The 17,579-nt window shown below is 40.3% G+C and overlaps 1 protein-coding gene and 1 pseudogene across 1 annotated transcript in view; both read left to right on the top strand.

Moving 5' to 3' along the window:
- Nucleotides 1–13,282, top strand: part of LOC117082118 (aldo-keto reductase family 1 member C1 homolog) — a 99,805-nt gene extending 86,523 nt beyond the window's left edge. Inside the window, exons 6-9 of the mRNA XM_033208670.1 lie at nucleotides 6,919–7,028; nucleotides 7,293–7,458; nucleotides 11,072–11,154; nucleotides 13,059–13,282. Coding sequence (XP_033064561.1) covers nucleotides 6,919–7,028; nucleotides 7,293–7,458; nucleotides 11,072–11,154; nucleotides 13,059–13,101 — 402 coding nt within the window. The 3' untranslated portion in view covers nucleotides 13,102–13,282. The remainder of the gene's footprint in view (nucleotides 1–6,918; nucleotides 7,029–7,292; nucleotides 7,459–11,071; nucleotides 11,155–13,058) is intronic.
- Nucleotides 87–2,563, top strand: LOC117082773 (annotated as a pseudogene).
- Nucleotides 13,283–17,579: the final 4,297 nt, after the last annotated feature.

Here is a 17,579-nt window from a genome sequence, read left to right as displayed (position 1 = left end):
TCCTAAAATGTACATGGCAACAAGCCTATGGGTGGAGAAATTAAATTGTGACATTAAAATGACTGCTTCTACTTCAGCCAGGTGAGATGCTACTACAAACAGATGAAAATGGAAAAGTAATATTCGACACAGTGGATCTCTGTGCCATATGGGAGGTAAGTGCTAGGAGGACAGAGTACAGAAAAGGAAGACAAGAGGTAAACCTGTTTCCCAGCTTTCATGTGCAACCAATGGGATATGCACCACTGGAACTAGAAATTAAGGAGCTTGACAAAGGAAGTTTTCCTCAGTGGTAGGGAAGAACACATGACTGAAATAGAATAGTGGGAAATGAAGGAGATAAATTGGGGACAAGGAAGACAGGTATTCCTCCCCCTCCATGTGCATTTTTCTCTCCAGCTTCCTAAAGAGGATACCCAAATTCTTCTTGCTGTCACTATCCTTTTCTGTTATCTGTTGTAATTCTCTTGAGAATCACTGCTATTTTCATTGTCATATCTTAACAGTTGTTGCTTTAACAGTTCTGTCTTGCATTTATCATAATCTGCAGCCAACTGCACAAATAATTCCTCACAACCCCTTCCCAGGCCATGGAGAAGTGTAAGGATGCAGGATTGGCCAAGTCCATCGGGGTGTCAAACTTCAACCGCAGGCAGCTGGAGATGATCCTCAACAAGCCAGGACTCAAGTACAAGCCCGTCTGCAACCAGGTGAGGGCCCTCAGGCTCCTCTCCTTTCTCTTCTCAATACCCATCTTCCTGTCCTACTGCCTGGCTTCCATTTGTTTTGTTCCACTTACATTTGTGAAATACAAGATTCTAGAAAGCAAAGCCTCTGTCTAGACTCTCCTTGGAGAAGTCTTAGTGAAAAAGGTACAGAGCCCTTCATGCTGAATTCTGTATACTATTTTTGGAGGAGGTAAATTTCATCAAGGAGGACTGAAATGGTTAATCAGAGCTCAGGGAGTAGGTGCACTTATCTCTCAGGTTTGAAAAGACCACCAGAGAGTGGACTGGTAAAGATGATTTGGAGTATAATGTGTATAATTATAAAGGCCATAAAAACATGGGATGAGCAATAAATCAGGAGAGAGTGAGAATAAGAGAAGATAGGTACTGTGGGTTTAAATAAGGTTTAAATGTCTGAATGCTTTTTATTGGCATCTCTGTTTTCATAGTTCTTGAGCAGGTACTAAGAACTAACTGGAAACAGTGAAAGTCATCCAGGTTAGGGAGAGGAAGTTACCTGTTTATGAGAGCTGCTTGAGAGATAAGCTGAAAGGATGTGGCGTGCTACCCCCACCCTTGCCTCGTGTAGAAAAGCCTGCTAATGTTGCCTCATTTAGACCCAGACCCAAAACGGGAGTCTTATAGCTGGACCACCTAGGAAGAAAAGTTCTAAAGCACAAAAAAGAAAGCCTTTCATTTTGGAACACTTATTTGCAGCTGGAAATAGGGGAATGCACTAACTGACTGAACTACCATCCTGTCCATCCTGCCCTTCATTTTAGTCCTTCCACATTGTTATTTCATGTTTGGACTGTGCTGGAAGAACTGTTTTATACAGGCTGCTATTCAATAAATTTGTAAATACCATACCCACCAAAGGATTTAACACTGAAAAATTAAGGTAACCTTGGAAAATTCTAAAACAGTCACTTTTCACTCCCGAGATGTAGGTGGTCAAGAGAAATGAGGAACACTGTAGAAAGCCATATGCAAGATGCACAGATGGCATTGTGTTTGCTGTGGACTCTGTTGATGTTGAAAAATGGAAGAAGTCAAAATTGAACTTTATAAAATAGGGTATAAGAAAATAAAGATGTCCCTATACTTACAGGTGCTAAGAAACGAAGAAGTTGTCTCTCTCAGAAATTGAGAAATTGTTAGCAATGGTTGAACTGAGCTCATCAACTCCTTGGCATTGGTAGCCTACCTGTGCAATCATAGGACATGAAATAAAGGATTTGAGAAACTCCATGATGTGATAATGAAAAGAAAAATATTGCAGTAATATAAAAAGATGAATATGATACCTCTTCTATATATGTGGAATAGATTTTCTCTGGTCCGATTTTGACAAATGCAAGACTGTCTACAGCCTGGTTTTCCTGTATGCCCTCCTGCGTGCTATCAAAGCTTCATTTCATTGAACAATCAGATGCCCAACTCTGTGGCTTTGTGGAAGATGAGTAAATGCAGTGATGCTTCAAGTGGTCTCTTCTCCCTAGCCCACAAATATTTCAGTACTATCATTTTGGGAAGTCAAGCAAGTATACTAAATTAACCAGAACACAACTGTGGAAATTTGACCCAAAGTTGTTGAAATAAAACTTTAAGGAGTGAAAAAAAGAGAGTTAACTATTTATGGAGATAACTAGTTGTGGTGGAGGAAATCAACACTGAGGAAAATTTAGCAGAACCTTGAGCCGACCTTGTGACTGCCCACATCTTATTTTGATGCACCTCTTTGCTTTCTGTCATCAAATCAACTGTTGAGAAGCATCTATTCTGCATATAGTTCTGTTCTCTAACTTACTCTTTTACTACTTAGAGTCAATGAGTACAGGTCTACAGTTGAAACATGTAGTATTTAAAATTTATGTAAAATCTTGATTTCCAATTAAAAAGTGAAGGAATTAATGTGGTTTTAATATTAGTTTTACTCAATTGTTTTATTATGACAATTTTCCAATTTGAGAGAAATTTGAAGGGATAATACAGGACATCTACATGTTACCATCTATATCCAAAATTGTTGACACTTTGCCAACCTGGCAAATATATAGGTATATATGAGTAGATCTGCATCAGTACATGTAGTATTTGTTGAATCTCTTCAAAATATATTCTAATGATCACAATTCACCTCTACAGACCTTTCAAAGCATGGCATAGGAATGAAGATATTCTCCCAGTAACAGTGCAATTATTATATGTAAGGAAATAACAATAATGCCCTCATATCATTGATTATCCAGTCAGTATTCGGATTTCCCATTGTTTGATTGAAATGTCTCTTATACCTCTATTTTAACCATAAATAGAAGATGAAAACATTTAAAGATACCATATAATAAGATTAAGTACCTGAAATTATACCAAATAAAAGATGTGTATGACCTCTACAGAGAGAATTATAAAATAATGAGAAATGTTAAAGAGTAAAGAAAAGATATATCATGAAAACAAAAAAGAATCCAGTTGTGACTTTCTGTTTGTTGGACTTTGATCAGTTAACTTGTTCCAAGTTTTTGAAAGGTAAGTTTCTGTAGATTGGCAGTTATACTTGGATGCTTCATATCATAGAAGTTAAACACTTTTGGTGAGAAACTGCCTCTACCTTGCTGTGTCCCTGAAATTATACCACAGGAGGCAGCATGAAATGGCAGATTGTCCCACAATTAGTGATGCTAATTTTGATCACTTGGTGAAACAAGTGGTAACCAGATCTAATTTCCAGAGGCACGTGTTCTCTCCTTTGCAATTACTAGTAATCTGCTGGGGGAAAATAATCAAAAGGGAAAGTTATATTCCACAGCAAATTTTCACGTAATGATTGAGTATACATCAATGATGTTTTAAATTTTTGTATTGCATTATTATTGTATTTGTTCTTTCCTGGGGGCTTTAAAGTAATTACTTTCAATTTTAACTACAAGTTTACTATTCTCGCTTTACATTTTATTATGAAAAAATTTTTTTCACTAAGTCAAGAAAAAAAACAATTACTCCTCTTGGATATGCTAAAAGCTTAACTCTTTCCCTTTAATTATTCATGTCCTGGAAAAAAATGACTGTCATGATCACTGTATTAGTCCATTTTCATGCTACTGATAAAGACATATCCAAGACTGGGAAGAAAAAGAGGTTTAATGGACTTAAAGTTCCATATGGCTGGGGAGGTCTCACAATCATGGCAGAAGGCAAGGAGGAACAAGTCACATCTTACACAGATGGCGGCAGGCAAAGAAAGAACTTGTGCAGGAAATCTCCTCCTTATAAAACCATCAGATCCCATGAGACTTATTCACTATCTCAAGAACATCACGGGAAAGACCTGCCCCCATGATTTAATTATCTCCCACCAGGTCTCTCCCACAACACATGGGAATTATGGGAGCTACAAGATGAGATTTGGGTGGGGACACATAGCCAAACCGTATCATGCCACCCCTAGCCCCTCCCAAATCTCATGTCCTCACAATTCAAAACCAGTCATGCATTCCCAACAGTTTTCTAAAGTCTTAACTCATTTCAGCACTAGATCGAAAGTCCACAGTCCAAAGTCTCATCTGAGACAAGGCAATTCCCTTCCACCTATGAGCCTGTAAACTCAAAAGCAAGTTAGTTACTTCCAAGATACAATGGGAGTACAAAAGCATTGGGTAAATACAGCTGTTCCATGTGGGAGAAATTGGCGAAAATAAAAGGGCTACAGGACCCATGCAAGTCTGAAATCCAGCAGGGCAGTCAAATTTTAAAGCTTCCAAATGATCTCCTTTGACTATGTTTCACATCCAGGAGTCAATGGAACTCCATTTACATCCATGCTGATGTAAGAGGTGGTTCCTATGTTCTTGGGCAGCTCCACTCCTGCGGCTTTGCAGGGTACAGCCTCCCTTCTGGCTGCTTTCATGGGCTGGCATTGAGTGTCTGCAGCTTTTCCAGGTGCACAGTGCAAGCTGTCAGTGGATCTACCATTCTAGGGTCTGGAGGATGGTGGCCCTTTTCTCACAGCTCCATCAGGTGGTGCCCCAGCAGGGACTCTATGTGGGGGCTCTGACCCCAGAGCACTGCCCTAGCAGAAGTTCACCATGAGAGCACAGGCCTAGTGCTAAAAACCTAGGTGGAGGTCCCCAAACCTCAGTTTTTCTTTTTGATATTAATTTTTTTTTTTTTTGAGACAGAGTGCTGCTGTCACCCAGGCCCAGGCTGGAGTGCAATGGCAGGATCTCAGCTCACTGCAACCTCCACCTCCCAGGTTCAAGTGATTCTTCTGCCTCAGCCTCCTGAGTAGCTGGGATTACAGGCACATACCACCACGCCTGGCTAATTTTTGCATCTTTAGTAGAGATGGGGTTTCACCATCTTGGTCAGGCTGGTCTCAAACTCCTGACCTTGTGATCTGCCTGCCTCAGCCTCCCAGAATGCTGGGATTAAAGGCATGAGCCACCACGCCTGGCCCCATGCCTCAATTCTTAACTACTGTGCACCCATAGGCTCAACACCACATAGAAGCTGCCAAAGGCTTGGGACTTGCACCCTGTGCAGCCACAGCCTGAGCTATACCATTGGCCCCTTTTAGTCACAGCAGGAGTGATTGGAATGCAGGGCACCAAGTCCCTAGACTGCACACAGAATGGTGACCCTGGGCCCAGCCCATGAAACCATTTTTTCCTCCTAGGCCTCCACCTCTGGGCCTGCAATGAGAAGGGCTGCCACAAAGGTGTCTGACATGCCTTGGAGACATTTTCCCCATTGTCTTGGTGATTAACATTGCATAAGTAACATTGTTAGTTATGCAAATTTCTGCAGCTGGCTTGAATTTCTTCTCAGAAAATGGGTTTTAAATTTTTACTACATCACCAGACTGCAAATTTTCTGAACTTTTATGTTGTTTCCCTTTTAAAACTGGATGCTTTTAACAGCACCCAAGTCATTTCTTGAATGCTTTGCTTAGAAATTTCTTTGACCAGATATCCTAAATCATCTCTCTCAAATCCAAAGTTCCACAAGCCTCTAGGGCAGAGACAAAATACCACCAGCCTCTGCTACAACATAACAAGAGTCACCTTTGCTCCAGTTCCCAACAAGTTTCTCATCTCCATCTGAGACCACCTCAGCCTGGACCTTATTGTTCATATCACTATCAGCATTTTTGTCAAAAATATTCAGCAAGTCTCTAGAAAGTTCCAAATCTTCTTACATTTTTCTGTCTTCTCCTGAGCACTCCAAACTGTTACAACCTCTGCATGTTACCCAGTTCCAAAGTCACTTCCACATTTTCAGGTATCTTTCAGCAACGCCCCACTCTACTGGTACGAAGTTACCATACTGGTCCATTTGCATGCTGCTGATAAAGACATACTCAAGAGTGGGGAGAAAAGAGGGGTTCAATGGACTTACAGCTTCACATGGCTGGGGACGCCTCACACTCATGGCAGAAGGCAAAGAGGAGCAAGTCATATCTTACATGGATGGTAGCAGGCAAAGCGACAGCTTGTGCAGGGAAACCCATTTTTAAAATCATGAGATCTTGAGAGACTTATTTACTATCATGAGAACAACACAGAAAAGACCCACTCCCATGATTCAATTATCACTCCTGGGCCCCTTCCACAACATGTGGGAATTATGAGAGCTACAAAATGAGATTTGGGTGGGGAAAGAGCCAAAACATATCACCATTGGTGAAGGCAAATACTTTTGATCACTCTTTTAACCACTCAACACTATGAAGACATGGATTGTTTTCCTATAATTTGTGATTTTATTCATTATTGGTTTTTGATGCTCAAATCTACACAAATATTACTGAGATTCCTATAAAACTACTTTTTTCTTTTAAACCTGACCTCATAAGTCTTTAAAGAAATTCTTACATTCTGGCACCATTTGATGTTCAAAGTTCAGAATCTTAACCTATCCCAAGTCTGGAATTGGCCATGTGCAAATATAGTGGTCAAAGGTTGTTAGAAACTGACTCTGGTTCATAGAGTTGCTTATGCTCAGAAATCACATTTCTATGTATACTTTTAGGACAGCAATAGAAAATGTATTTTTATTAAAAAGATCATTACTTGACAGTAATAGTCTCAGTTCAAATTTAATGTTATACTTTATTCAGCTTATCTTAATCTTTATATTAACATATGTTTTGAATTATCTGATGCTTTTCTATCTTGATCATCTACAGGTGGAATGTCATCCTTACCTCAACCAGAGCAAACTGCTGGATTTCTGCAAGTCCAAAGACATTGTCCTGGTTGCCCATAGTGCTCTGGGAACCCAACGACATAAACTATGGTAATAAAAGCAACAGGAAGTTTGCCTAAAATGCCATTTTGATGAAAAATTTTAATTATAGCCTACTCAGTCTCCTGGAGTTCACTCTCAGTGAATCAGGGTATGGGGAGAATTTGCATTTCTGATGAGATCCCAGGTGATTCTATTGTTCAGGGGCCTCACTTGAGAGGCTCTGGTGCAGAATGAGCACCTTAGTCTGTTTAGGGAGCCTCCTACCAAACTGAATCCAGCCCAAGACTTCAGCATTTCTGACTTTCCTTCCAGGGTGGACCAGAACTCCCCAGCTCTTTTGGAGGACCCAGTTCTTTGCGCCTTAGCAAAGAAACACAAACGATCCCCAGCCCTGATTGCCCTGCGCTACCAGCTGCAGCGTGGGGTTGTGGTCCTGGCTAAGAGCTACAATGAGCAGCGGATCAGAGAAAATGTCCAGGTGAGGATTTGAGTGGGCGTCCGGGCTCCTGCATGGTGTCCTTCATGTGTGTGCTTCTTGTAAGTTTCCCAGGACGCCCTTGGACTAAGTCCATCTCCTGGGCATTTCCTATGCACAAATGCTTTGTGTGCATCATAAGGGTTTTCTCTTCTACTATAGGAGGGGCAGCATGGGTGGAGAGAATCAGGATGGGACCAAAACCAGGAATTTTGGCATAAAGTTGGCAACTTACTCTGTATCCCTCTGCTAGGGCCATCACCTTTTCTTCATTTTCTGAAATGAGTTGGGTTAGGTGTTCTCTAGTTTTCAAATCATTGCAGATTTTTCTTCATGTCCTCGTTTATTCCATATAAATTTCATGTATTTATTCTCTTAGAATTATTTTTTGAGTGCCTGTTGAAGTCTTTGGGTATTTTTATTAGGTTGCATGTCTTTTTTTATGTGTAGAAAAACATAATACTAAGTAAAATTATAAAAAAGAAAACCTCTCAAACATAGAGGTTTAATACAAAATCATTTATTTAACTGACAATTTCATGGTTTGTAATTTAGCCTGAGCTCCACCTGAACTCAGTCTAGTCCTTCTGTTCCTGGCTGGGCTGTCTCACGTGTGTGCAGGGCAATGAGGCAGCTCTGCAGAATTAACCTAGAATTCGTATTCTGGATATTCTTTAGAGTTTCAGATGTATTGTTGAAATAGCCTCTCCCAAAATGTACCCGTGTTTTTATTCTCTTTATGGTGGTTTTAACAAAAGTTTCTATTCTTAATGTTGTCAAATTCTTTATGACATTGTCTTGTAGTTGCTAATATCGTGACTTTTCCTATATTGGAAACATGATAATACGTTACTATATTATGTAGTAAAATATTATATAGTAATAGAAAGTAATATACTATATATAGTCATAGAAAGTAATATACTATATTCTATTAATATCTTATAAAAGTATTAATGTACTTTTATAAATTGGGATCATTTGATTTTTAATGTGAAATCAGGGTGCAAATGTACATATAATTTTTCACTTGATAATAAAATGTACCACTAAGAATTATTGAAAAGTCCATATTTGCTCACCTATGTTGATTTTTCATCCTGTCATCAAGTGTCCATAAGTACTTCTGACATTTCCCTTCTTTCAGAGTTAACTTTCCTGTACTATCTAAATTATGTTACATAGCATTCTTAAGGCATTTGTGTATGTTTTCCTAGATTTATTCATAGAAAACTTATAATTTTAATAGTCTTTGGATAACTTGAGAATTTTCTAATCTATGCAAATATTCTAAGAATACAATGAATGCTTCTTACCTAGATTCATCAATTGTTAAATTGATGACTTTTATTCTCTTTTCCTTATACTCTGTATTAGAGTATTCCAATAAAATTTAGTAATTTAGCATTATGCTAGAAATTAGTGACATCTTTTGATATTTAAATTCTTTCCAATTTGAATACTGAGATCCTCTTCAAGCAACTACTTGTTTTCTTTGAGCATGATGTTGTTAGGATTTGGACAATTACTGTCTTGAATCTTGTTGAAAACAATTTTCACATTATACCTGTTCATTGAAGATGGAAATCAGATGAATATATTTGGATTTAGTATTTCTATATCTGATGTGAAACTGTACAACTGTACAACTCTACAAAGAGGATCTCAACAGATACTAGAGATGAAATCAAGTTAACCTTGTGTGTACATGACTGGTTCATGTACTTATAAGATTAAGAATCTAGAGAAAAACTTTGAAACTTATGATTTAGATAGTTTGGTGATGATACAGTTTGGATATTTGTCTCCTTCTAATTTCATTTTAAAATGCAAAAAACGTTAGTTTGTGTCCTTTGTAGGGACATGAATGCAGCTGGAAACCATCATTCTCAGCAAACTATCACAAGAACAGAAAACCAAACACCACATGTTCTCACTCATAGCTGTGAATTGAACCATGAGATCACTTGGACACAGGAAGGGGAACATCACACACCTGGGCCGATTGTGGGGAGAGGGGAAGAGGGAGGGATAGCATTAGGAGATATACCTAATGTAATTGACGAGTTAATGGGTGCAGCACACCAACATGGCACATGTATACATATGTAACAAAACAGCATGTTGTGCACATGTACCCTAGAACTTAAAAAAAAAAGTTATCCCCAATGATGGAAGTGGGGTCTGGTGGGAAGTGTTTTTGTCATGGAGACAAATATAGAAATATAGAAATCCAACAATATCCATCTATATTAGTCCATTTTGTGCTGCTATAAAAAAATACTTGATGCTGGGCAATTTATACAGAAAAGAGCTATATTTGGCTCACAATTTACAGGCTGTACAAAAAGCATAGCACCAGCATCTCATTCTGGAGAGGCTTCAAGGAAGCTTTAAATACCAACATTAGGTCATTCCTTTGCTCCCATACCTGATCATAGGCTGTTAGAAGCAGTCACACTATCTCTTGAATGTCTTCCTGCTTAGAAATTTCTTCCACCAGATACCCTTAAATCATCACTAAGTTCAGACTTCCACAAAGTCCTGGAATGGACACAATGCAGCCAAGTTCTTTCCTAGGGGATAACAAGGGTGATCTTTGTTCCAGTTTTTAATAAGTTTCTGATTTTGGTCTTAGACCTCATTAGCCTAGACTTCATTGCCCATATTTTTATCAGCATTTTGGTCAGAACCATTTAACCAATGCCTAACAAGTTCCAAACTATCCCTTATCTTCCCATTTTCTTCTGAACCCTCCCAACACTTCCAAACTGTGCTAATTACCCAGTTCTAAAGCCACTACCACATTTTCAGACATTTTTAGCAATGTCCCACTCCTGGTAACAATTTTCCATATTAGTCCATTGTGCACTGCTATAAAGAAATACCTGAGGCCAGATAAAATATGCCAGAAGGTGGTTTATTTGGCTCACCATTTTGCAGAGTGTACAAAAATCATGGCACCATTTTGGTTTTGGTGAGGCCTCAGGAAGCATTTACTCATGGAAGAAGGTGACAGTAGGAAGAAGCATATCAAATAGCAAGAGATGAAGAGGAAATAAAGAAAATGTCAGGCTCCTTTTTAAACCCGATTTCATATAACCTAATGCAGTGAACACTCATTACCATGGGGAGGGCACCCAGCCATTCATGAAGGATGCCCCCATGGCACAAACACCTCCCAGCAGGACCCACTTCCATCATGGCTGAATCATGTTTTTAACATGAGATTAGGAGGGGACAAATATCCAAACTGTATCACCACCAAACTCTCTAAATTATAAGCTTCAAAATGTTCCCTCTAGATTCTTCTAAATCTTCTAAGTACATGAACCAATCATGCACACACCAGGTCAACTTCATTCCATCTCCAGTTTCTGTTGAGATCTTCTTCGTCTGCAGTTTTGTGCAGTTTCAATATATAATATCTAGGAATGGATTTATATTTTACCTGATATTCTTTAATCACTTGAGAGTTTAGAGATGATCTTTCATAGCTTTTGGAAACTTATCAAATATTTTACATATTGCCTCTACACCCTGCTCTGATAAACTTGGCTATTCCAAGTTGACAATTATGCAATCTACCAATAAAAATTTTCTACTTCTTTGATAGGTTTTTGAATTCCAGTTGACTTCAGAGGATATGAAAGTTCTAGATGGCCTAAATAGAAATTTTCGATATGTTGTCATGGATTTGTAAGTAACTTTGGAAAATGGGTTGCCAAGTTTATTTTTAGAGGAGGAATGTCAGATGGGTGTTAAAAGTGAACTCAATACCAGGGAGACAGGCCAACGTGAGTCAGAGGTGAGACAGGAACTCTGGAACTCTCCTTCTGGATTCACTCCAGAGCTCTGTTCTCTGACAGGGTGAGCAGGCCCAGGGTCAGCATGGGTCAACCTGTGCCTCTGCTCTCCTGACTCCCTGAAAATTTCCAGAGCAGCCAATATTATTGCTGAATCTGCACCTTTCATGTTGGCCTAGCATTTCTGCTATGCCCTAGTGGACAAATTGGATATTGCCCACATGGCTTGATTACATGTTTTTCCAAATCCGTACTTACAGCTTTTTCTTCCAAATCTGCTCAGTTCCTTATCAGATAAACATTTCCAACAACATTGGTGTCCATGCCAGAAATTCATCTCTTCCATGTGGAATTGCTCACTAGATCTTGTCAATTCAGTATCTTTACCCATTTCAAATTTCTTTCTTCCTTCTCTTTAGACCTTTGCTCATGACCCAAACACTGCATTTTGCCTCCAGAAAGTTTGCCCTTAGTGGGTGTTAGAACCCTTGGCTTTGATGTTTTTTGCAATATGGAAAACTAAATGCAGACTATAAAGAAGCTTTAGAGAAGAGAGATTAAAAGTCAAGGGAAGAGCCAGGCTCAGTGGCTCATGCCTGTAATCCCAACACTCTGGGAGGCAAAGGCAGGTGGATCACTTGAGGTCAGAAGTTTCAGACCAGCCTGGCCAAAATGGAGAAACCCTGTCTCTACTAAAAATACAAAAGTTAGCCATACATGGTGGCATATACCTGTAAATCCAGCTACTCAGGAGGCTGAGGCAGGAGAACCCCTTGAACCTGGGAGGCAGAGGTTGCGGTGAGCCGAAATTGTGCCACTGCACTCCAGCCTGGGCAACAGAGCAAGATTCCATCATTAAAAAAAAGAAAAAATTAAGGGAAGAGTTGGAAAGTCCCATCTTTGGGGATAATATACAGCTGACAAAAGATCTTACTCTTTCTACATGCTCCAAGGTTCTAGGATTCACAGAAAGGCACTCATGTGATGAGGAAAAAACAAGTTATGTCACTGCTTGCAGTGGAGATGTTAACAGGTAATAGACAGGAGATAATGCATTAAAAAGGATAAACACAGCAGCACGTCGTAAGAACTCAATTTTTTAAATATCATTGTTTACATTTTTATTAGTTTAGAGGAAAATAGTAAAATAGGAAATCATGAAAAGGAAATGAAGAGTGGCAAACATCAGTAATTCTCACCAATTATTCAATATTAATCATTTATTCATTCTATTTTGTGTTATTTCCACCTAAAGATTGCCCTTAGCATATTGTAGAGTTTTGGATATGGAGCCCCATATCACACATGACAGTTTACATGCCTGAATCAAAGAAACTATTTTCCATATGGTAAGCAGCTAGTCAGTAATGAATACTTTAAAGGATATGTGATTGCTACCAAGAACATTTAACCCTCAAAACTTAGTGATGAACATATAGCTGGCTTATTTCTATTCAAAACAATGCAGGATGAGTTGCTCCTTTCATTGAGAATTTGAAATAGAAAAGGTCAGAATCTCTCTTTGCTCTGTTGACAGATATGGAAGACTATGTTTGAACAACTGACCCTGTGTAGTTTGTGTGATAAATTCCAGGCAAGGGAATATAAGTTGAAAATGATCTTATTTTGGAGGGGGGGGAAAAAACACATTATAAAGTCATGTTCATGAAAGACAGATTCTACAAATTGAAAATAAACTTAACATTCACACTAATGGCAGCGTCATAGAAAACACTTTGCTACCAGCTTTTTAATAGTCATTTCATCTATATTATGTACTATCATTTCTCTTTTCAGTCTTGTGGACCACCCTGATTATCCATTTTCAGATGAATATTAGCATAGAGGGTGTTGCACGACATCTAGCAGAAGGCCCTGTGTGTGGATGGTGATGCAGAGGATGTCTCTATGCTGGTGGACACACAGCCTCTGGTTAAATCCCTCCTGCTTGGCGACTCTAGTTAGCTAGATACATCCATAGTCCAGAAAGCAAAGAAAATAAATTTTATCTTGAAGTAATTGAATGTTTTCCTTAAAGGTTCTTTCCTTACTCCTTTCTACACACTTGTGTGTTTCTTTTCCTTCTACTTCATTAGGGCCAAAAATTGATTTGCCTATAAGTTTGGGGCAGAGTGGATATTTTATAGACATTTTTGAGGTGAGAGTGGGTGGAGTTTGCAGCCCCTAGAGGAGGAGCAAGTGACCAGTATTTATCAGTTAGTCTGTCTTTAGCTCTTTCAGAAAGAAGAAAACACACAGCATAGAACCTGAACACGAGCCATATTGACAGGATGACCAACAATCTATGGCCTCCCTCCAGCATCGCAAATTGGAGCTCCAGCAACCTAGGGATGCAGCATCCCTGTGGGGTCATGGTTAGGGAGGTGGGAGGGCACCCATCCAGGATAAATAATTAGAAGTCAGATATGGGAGAGGTTAGAAGAAGAGAGTTGAGTAGGACTCTGCTTGGAAAATACAAACACATGCTCTTTTGTCAGTTACATCTTGCGCATAAAAGGAAACTTCCCACATTGTTTTAAGGCTGAGAGCCAGGCCTTGACCGCCTGTGTGCCCAGTATCAGCAGTGGCCTTGCTGGGCTGTGGTGGAGCAGGACATCAACGACACCATTATTGGTCACATTCTCCTGAATACCAGCTCCATATAGAGCAAATATTAGCATCTAAAAATATACTATTAATTTGTTCTACTCAGTCTTTTGAAATGTTTTGTACATTTAAAAAGGCACACTAAAACATCCAAAAGCCATTACATGTTATTGTCAAATTAATTTCAAAATTGCAAATACATCTAATTATCCAAAATTTCGAAAATCTTTTGAAAACAGTGTATGTAAAATAGCATGATGCTTTCAAACTTTGGTAACTTTCAGGAATAATTCTTACAAAAACACCTAATTGTTCATCTAGTTTGTAGGGGTACAAATTTAATCAGTTAGTCAAGAACATAACATTTCATTCCAGACAACTTTTTGAAAAGTTGGGACAATGTCATGGGCTACTGGCCAAAGCACTTTGAGACTGACAGATGTTTATGACCTGTGCACATTTCCAATGCGTTTACCCTCCACTGACTTAACCCCATTAGAGGGGTTTCCTTGAGCCACGTATTTCAGCTGAGAAATATCCTGCCAAGTTTCTTAGTTTACAATATTTCCTAAAATGATTTATTTCTTAAAATTGGAAATTTAAGAGACCATAAACTTTGGAAGACCCTTGGGTGATCTCTGGACTGTTTTCTGTCTTCACTCATTTCCTTGAAGTCAAATATTCTCATGGCTTTAAATACAACCTCTAGGCCAAGAAACCGCAAATCAGTATCTGCAGCTCAGCTTTTTCTCCAAAACTCCAGAATGAATCGTCATATTGACTGCATCTCTACCTTAGTGCCTAATGGACATTCACACTGAGCGTGCCTCAAAGCTCATTTCGATTGCTGCCTTCCTGTTCCACCTCCATGTTCCTAGACTAAGTAATGCTTATTTCACATCTTGTCAAGTTGATTGACATAATCAAAAATTAAACTTATTAGTCAAGTATGTGATGCCAAAGAATTTCAGATTTTCTTAGCATGCGTGACATTTTTTTCCCCAAGATGTGAAGTAATAATTAGAACAGTCATTTATAAATAGTAAATCTGCTACAGGCTTATTCCACTTGTTATCCTTCATTTTCACAAAAACTTAATTAAAAAAAAAAAAAAGGCCACGCGCTGTGGCTCACACATGTAATCCCAGCACTTTGGGAGGCCGAGCTGGGTGGATCACGAGGTCAGGAAATCGAGACCATCCTGGTTAACATGGTGAAACCCCATCTCTACTAAAAATACAAAAAATTAGCCGGGTGTGGCTGTGGGCACCTGTAGTCCCAAGCTCCTCAGGAGGCTGAGGCAGGAGAATGGCGTGACCCCAGGAAGCGGAGCTTATAGTGAGCTGAGATCGCGCCACTGCACTCCAGCCTGGGCAACAGAGCAAGACTCTGTCTCAAAATAAATAAGTTAATTAAAAAAAAAAAAAAAGTTACTTAGAATGTTTTAAAAGCTTAAATTGGTAACACATGGGATGTAACAAAATTCTATGACCTCCAATTCCTCATTTCACTATTTTTTTTCTATAAGAAATGCTAAAGTGAGGCTGGGAGCAGTGGTTCCTGCCCATAATCCCAGCAATTTGGGAGGCCGTGATGAGCAGATCACTTGAGGTCAGGAGTTTCAAACCACCATAGCCAACATGGTGAAATCTCATCTCCACTAAAAATGTAAAATTAGCCAGGTGTTCTGGCATGCACCTCAGCTATTCAGGAGGCTGAGGGAAGAGAATCGCTTGAACCCGGGAGGCAGAGGTTGCAGTGAGCCAAGATTGCACCATTGTACTCCAGCCTGGGCAACAGAGTGAGACTCCGTCTCAAAGGAAAAAAGAAAAAAGAAATGCTAAAGTCAGTACTTCAGGTTTAAATAAAAGTAGACAGTAACTCAAACCCATGAAGAGGTATAAAGACTGCTAGTCTCTATATATAGGACAAAATATGAAAAAAATGTATTTTTGAAATTCACATTTGTACTCCAATTATCTCAAGATTTAAAATATAAATGTATGCAAATAACACTAAATATGTATATAATGTATAATTTTACTGACAAAAGTAAGGTGAGGTAAAGAGAAACCCTGTGGAAAAGGAAAGTTTTTTATGAAATATTGGTAGATTAGTATTGATTCAAAGTAAATTGTTATAACTTTATAAAGTTGTATGTCATCCTCACAGGAACCACAAATAACTATAGAATACACTTAAGAGGAAATGATATGGGAATCCCAATGTCACTCATCAAAATCATACAAACACACCAAAAAATTAGTAACTATGGATATGAAAGCCACAGACAAGGAAAAACTGAAAATGGCAAAAGTCACATTTTCCCTGTCACTAATTCAATCGTGCATCACATCACACCTGGGCTCTCTTCTGAAAGAGGCTTTATTAGGCAATTACATCTTTCTTTGTATAAAAATGAGGGAGTATAATTACATGAACCTGGATGGCATAGCTTACTATACATTAAAGCTATGATAGAGAATATGGGGCCAGACACGGTGGATTACGCCTGTAATCCCAGCACTTTGGGATGCCAAGGCAGGCAGATCACTCGAGGTCAGGAGTTTGAGACCAACCTGGCCAACATGGTGAAACCCTGTCTCTACTAAAAATACAAGAATTAGCCAGGCATAGTGATACATGCCTATAATCCCAGCTACTTGAGAGGCCGAGGCAGGAGAATTGCTTGAACCAGGGCGGTTGCAGTGAGCCAAGATGACACCACTGCACTCCAGCCTGGGCAACAGAGACACTCTGACTCAAAAAACAAATTTGTAAAATAAAAATATGGGTCCCAGGCTACAGACCTGCACAGCACCGTCCTGCACTGAATACCATGGGCAAGTATAGCACAATGGATAGTATTTACATATCCAAATATATTTTAACATGGAAATGGTACAATAAGTTATGAAACTGCTGTTGTATATGTGGTCTGTCATTTACCAAACTATTGTTATGTGTGCTGAGTGGGGAGGCGGTGCTGAGCCAGGTCCAGGCGAGGGAGGTGTGGCTGAGTGGAGAGGTGTGGCTGAGTGGAGAGGTGGGGCTGAGGTGGGTCCAGGTGAGGGAGGTGGGGCTGAGTGGGGAGGTGGGGCGAGTGGGGAGGTGGGGGCTGAGCCGGGTCCAGGTGAGGGAGGTGGGGCTCAGTGGGGAGGTGGGGCTAAGGTGGTTCCAGGTGAGGGCCGTGGGGCTGAGTGGGGAGGTGGGGCTGAGGCAGGTCCAGGTGAGGGCCGTGGGGCTGAGTGGGGAGGTGGGGCTGAGGGGGCGGTGGGGCTGAGGGGGGTGTTGGGGCTGAGTGGAGAGTTGGGGCTGAGGCGTGGCTGAGTGGGGAGATGGGGCTGAGTGGGGAGATGGGGCTGAGTGGGGAGCTGGGGCTGAGGTGGGACTGAGTGCCGAGGTGGGGCTGAGGCAGGTCCAGGTATGGGAGGTGGGACTGAGTGCAGAGGTGGGGCTGAGTGCAGAGGTGGGGCTCAGGAGGTGGGGCTGAGTGAGGAGGTATGGCTGAGCCGGGTCCAGGTGAGGGAGGTGGGGCTGAGAGGGAGGTGGGGCTGAGGGGGAGGTGAGGTTGAGTGGGGAAGTGGGGTGGAGTGGGGAGGTGGGGTTGAGTGGGGAAGTGGGGTGGAGTGGGGAGGTGGGGCTGAGTGGGGAGGTGGGGCTGAGGGGGAGGTGGGGCTGAGGCAGGTCCAGGTGAGGGCCGTGGGGCTG

Source organism: Trachypithecus francoisi, unplaced genomic scaffold, assembly GCF_009764315.1.
Source record: "Trachypithecus francoisi isolate TF-2019V2 unplaced genomic scaffold, Tfra_2.0 Lachesis_group9, whole genome shotgun sequence".
Classification (NCBI taxonomy): Eukaryota; Metazoa; Chordata; class Mammalia; order Primates; family Cercopithecidae; genus Trachypithecus; species Trachypithecus francoisi.
Note: the sequence above shows the minus strand (reverse complement) of the source record. Positions and strands in the feature narration are given on the sequence as shown.